Source organism: Rhinopithecus bieti, unplaced genomic scaffold, assembly GCF_001698545.2.
Source record: "Rhinopithecus bieti isolate Rb0 unplaced genomic scaffold, ASM169854v2 scaffold_1618, whole genome shotgun sequence".
Taxonomy (NCBI): domain Eukaryota; kingdom Metazoa; phylum Chordata; class Mammalia; order Primates; family Cercopithecidae; genus Rhinopithecus; species Rhinopithecus bieti.
In genome coordinates this window covers 351,127-354,988 of record NW_016803937.1, presented here as the reverse complement: position 1 = coordinate 354,988, position 3,862 = coordinate 351,127, and the positions used below count along the sequence as shown (strand labels likewise).

The following is a 3,862-nucleotide window of genomic DNA, read 5'->3' as shown; positions in this document are numbered from 1 at the left end:
TTGGGGAGGAGGGTGGGGGCGGGTTTTGGGGAGGAGGCCGGTGTTGGCGGGAACAGGAGGTGGCTCATTCCTGGGAGCAGTGCCTGGCCTGGTGCTGGAGGAAGGTGACTTCGGGGTGGGTGGGCACCAGCCCACTGAATAGGAGCTGATCTGCACGGGGCTCCAGGAACTAACACACTGAGCCTGATGGGGCACTAAGGGGAGGCGCTGTCCATCGTGGAGTGCTGGAGTCGGCTGTGTGCACATAAGCAGCCTTGGGCCTCCGCAGCTGTGCATGCTTTCAGAGGGGACAGTTGTTAAAGTACCCAGGACAGATATCAGAGATCTCCACTTCTGTTTACTGAGCTTTTGACAAGGGCCAGCGTCCCAGGTGTCTGGATCACTTGGTGGGGACACGTGGTGCCAGGGCAAGGTTATGGGGTGGGGGCGCCTTGACTGACACACAGGCAGTCGTAGCCCACCAGGCTGGCAGTGATGACACCGGCTCAGCCTGTGCACACTGCCAGCTTGCTGTCGGTCGTGAGGGGTCTAGAGCCCTGTCCTCCTCCCACAGCCACTGCCCACCAGCCGCCTTCTGTGTCCTGTTCCAGGGGAAGACACAAAGGGAACTGTGTCCACGAGGAGAATGCACAGGAGTGGTGCTTTTAAAAAGTATCCAAGTTTAATAATTTATGCTTCACCATTAAGAGACACGTTTCTATTTTTCTTAAAATGACTTGGTTGAAGAGCTGAGCATGCCAACCCCAAGCTGGCCTGGCACTGCCTGGGCCTCTGCCTCTCCCCCACCTCACTGCCCAGTGCCCCCCTAGATCCCCATGGCGCCAGTGCCAGGCCCACCACCGGGCTGTGACTGTGACTCGTGGCTGTGGCCATGGGTCTGGGCCACCATACAAGGCCCTAGTGGGCCATCGCCTGGCCAAGTGGGGGCCCGTAGCTGCTCTTCCGGACATCCCTATCCTCTGGCCTCGCCCCTGCCCTACTCCCTGCCCCAGCCCCAGGATGGAGCCCAAGTGGTTTACTCCTGACCCAGCCCCCAGCCCCTCTCTCAAAATCAGGCCTTCCCTTTAATACGGTGAAAACCACGGTGAGAATTTTCCACGGGCCCTGCATGGAGAGAGTGCACAGTGAGTGGCATTCCGGAGGGAAAGGGAGGTGGCCCAGGGCCCCGGGGGACGAGGATAAGGATGCAGGGAGGTCACCTGACTGCTCAGGCAACGCCCCAGGGGCCTTTCTGGTGACTCTCGGGATAGTCCCAGGAAAGGGGAAGGCAGCGCCAGGAGAGCCCCTTGGGGCAGCTGCAGCCCACCCCAGGGTCTTTGTGGGAACAAGAAGGGGTCACCTCTCCCAGCAGAGAGGCTGCAAACAGCACCCCCCTAGCTGATGCAGCAGCCCCAGCCCTCACCCAGGCCCCGCCAGGTCCATTCCTGCAGCCCCGTGAGGAACAAGCTCAGGGACCCCCTCCTGCCCCTGATCCCCAGGCCCCGACGCCACACCATGGCCCTCGCCCCCAGGCTGCCTCCACAGGCACCCACTCACCGGTTCTGCCCTTGTGGTCTGAGCCGGGGCCTGCCCTGGAGGCTGCTGAGGGGGAAGGGTGCCCCCCTGGAGCCTGGGTGTCCTCGAAGGCCCCCGCGGTCTGTGGAGCTGATCCCGGGGAAGTTGGTTCTTTTTGGCAGCACCTGGAGCAAAGGCCTGTTCCTAGTCCTCCTCGAGGGGCAGCTAAGACCCAGCCTGTAGTCCCTGCAGCGCCCACCACCCCGGAGTGTGGGGTCCTGCAGGCTCAGGACGCCATTTGGCCCTAAAGGGTCCCCCTGCCTTTGTCCACCGTAGCTGTCACATGACACCCAGTCACGGCCAGCACCTCTGCAGAGGGGGTTCCCGCCCCGAGAGGGGACACTTCCCCACCATGTCACTGGCAGACCAAACCCAGCTTCAGGTCCAAGGGTCCCGCCACATCCTGTCCAGGCCCAGCCAAGCACCGTGCCTGAGACGCGCTGTGCAGAGAGGAGCCAGCTGGGGCTGCTGTGTGTTCCAGGGCCAGTGGGCCAGCCCCTCTGTGCTCATGTTCCTGGACCTGGGGAGCACTGGCGCACCTTGATGACCCGGCCCCGGAAGATGCTCTGGTCCAGCTCCACGGCGGCCTGCACGGAGCCCTTGGTGGCAAACTCTATGTAGGCATAACTGAGGGGAGGGGCGGGGAGGGGAGGGAAGGGGAGGGATGAGGCTGGGCCCTGTCCGCACAGCCAGTGCCCCCGCCAGGCCCCTCACTGACCCCTTGGGGTGTCCAGAGAACTTGTCGCACAGGATGGTGACTCGGTGGACCTCCCCGCAGCGGCTGAAGTGGGCCTCCAGCTCCTCGGCAGAGCCCCCGTAGTCCACCTGGACCCAGGCCCAGACCCGCATGTCAGGGAGACGCCTGGCCCTGACTCGGGGCTTTCTTGGTAGAGGTGGGGAAAGAAACGCCTCCGGGCGGGGATGGCCCCAGGCCTCCACCCCACACCCCTGCTGGGGATGGAGGGAAGAAAGGAAGGGAGATCTCACAGGGAGCGCTGCCTTCTGGAGGGTTGGAGCCTTTTAAAAAGTTTCTCAAAAGTGGAGATTTCATGTGCAATCCTGAATTCCAGCTCATGTTGAAAAACTGGAACATGTGCCCAGGCCAGTGTTTCCTCGAGGGGACAGGGGTGTCCCCCGTGTCAGACTCCCTTCCCAGCAAGCCTGCCTGGCCCAGGGCCGGGCGCCAGACCCCCTGGAAGAGATGGGCCCCCGCCCGCCACTCACGTTGCCCACGTAGACAGATCTGTGGTCAGCCTCCACCTTCTCCTCGGGGGTCCCAGGGAGGGGGCAGCCTGCGGAGAACACAGCTCAGGCCCGAAGGCCCATGGCTCCTTCCTCACTCCTCTCATAGGGAAGGTGGCCCAGGTTTGTAGGGGAGGTGACACCTTGGACCCTGCCAGGCCCAACCCTCATGGGAACTCTGGGACCCTGGCTCAGTGGGGGCGGCCTGGGCCCCTGGTTCCTACCCATGGCCTCAGGGCTCAGCAGCTGCCCGGCCGTGGTGCCCTCCTCTTCCTTGGCCTGGTGCTGCACTCCCGGAGGCTGTGGCATTCCCTCCTCTTCCTTGGCCTGGTGCTGTGCTCCTGGAGACCATGGCAGCCCCTCGGCCTGCTCCATGGCGCACACCTTCATCTTGATGGCCTCCAGCTCCTGCCAACACATGGCCCTGAGCAGGGCAGGCAGCCTGCAGGCTCTGCTCAAGGAAGGTGGGTGTGTGGCCTGCCAACTCCAGCAGAGGGTCACAGCCCTTCTCTGGACAGGGACGCTCCTTCCTGGGGTGATGAACTCGCCCCTGCCGAGAAGCCCCCGAAACTGCACCTCAAGGGCCCTTCCCCAGGCCAGAGAGCTTGACTCTGCAGTCTGTGCAGCGGGGTCTCCTTGCCACCTTCTTCCAGGCAGGTGGGCAGTGGCCCTCTCCCCTCCACCTTCTTCCAGGCAGGTGGGCAGTGGCCCTCTCCCCTCGTAAGTCAGCTGCAGCCATTCATCACCCAGACCCCGTGTCTTCGCCAGTCCCTGTGCCCCAGGTCCCCTGAGAGCCCCAGGGCCTCCACACAGCTGTTACCTGGTCAGGCACCGGGCACTCAGCCAGGTTCTCTTGCTCCAGCAGAGACAACAGGAAGCCTGCATCCCCATCCTGGTCTTCCTCTGCCTCCTCTTCCTCCTCCTTCCCTTCCCCACCCTCTGGCCCCAGAGTCTCCTTGGTCTCGTTCCAGGCCCCCCAGCCCTGGGCCTCCGGGTCTGAGGAGACCATCTGGAGCCAGGCCTGAGTTGGGGGTGGGAAGAGAGAGCGGCTCAGGAAGGGCCACAT

General features: G+C 63.6%; 1 protein-coding gene across 2 annotated transcripts; it reads right to left on the bottom strand.

Moving 5' to 3' along the window:
• Nucleotides 1-1,018: 1,018 nt before the first annotated feature.
• PABPN1L (PABPN1 like, cytoplasmic) lies at nt 1,019-3,862 on the bottom strand. Of its 2 annotated transcripts, XM_017859605.1 has the most exons (7): nt 3,617-3,862; nt 3,021-3,204; nt 2,779-2,846; nt 2,273-2,379; nt 2,094-2,181; nt 1,537-1,679; nt 1,019-1,104 (listed from the first exon to the last, which is right to left on the bottom strand). In XM_017859605.1, exons 1-7 carry the CDS (start codon nt 3,860-3,862, stop codon nt 1,065-1,067), a joined length of 876 nt encoding a protein of 291 aa, XP_017715094.1. In that variant the 3' UTR covers nt 1,019-1,064. The 2 variants fall into 2 exon arrangements, with proteins under 2 accessions (XP_017715094.1, XP_017715101.1); XM_017859612.1 differs by lacking the exon at nt 2,094-2,181.

Excerpts from the sequence above, each read along its gene's own strand:
- PABPN1L (XM_017859605.1), bottom strand. The coding sequence starts at position 3,862 with ATGTGGCCCTTCCTGAGCCGCTCTCTCTTCCCACCCCCAACTCAGGCC. Across the intron at positions 2,380-2,778 it reads GATCTGTCTACGTGGGCAAC|GTGGACTACGGGGGCTCTGC; the intron begins GTGAGTGGCGGG and ends GCCTGGGTCCAG. Across the intron at positions 1,680-2,093 it reads TCCGGGGCCGGGTCATCAAG|GTGCTGCCAAAAAGAACCAA; the intron begins GTGCGCCAGTGC and ends CCTTTGCTCCAG.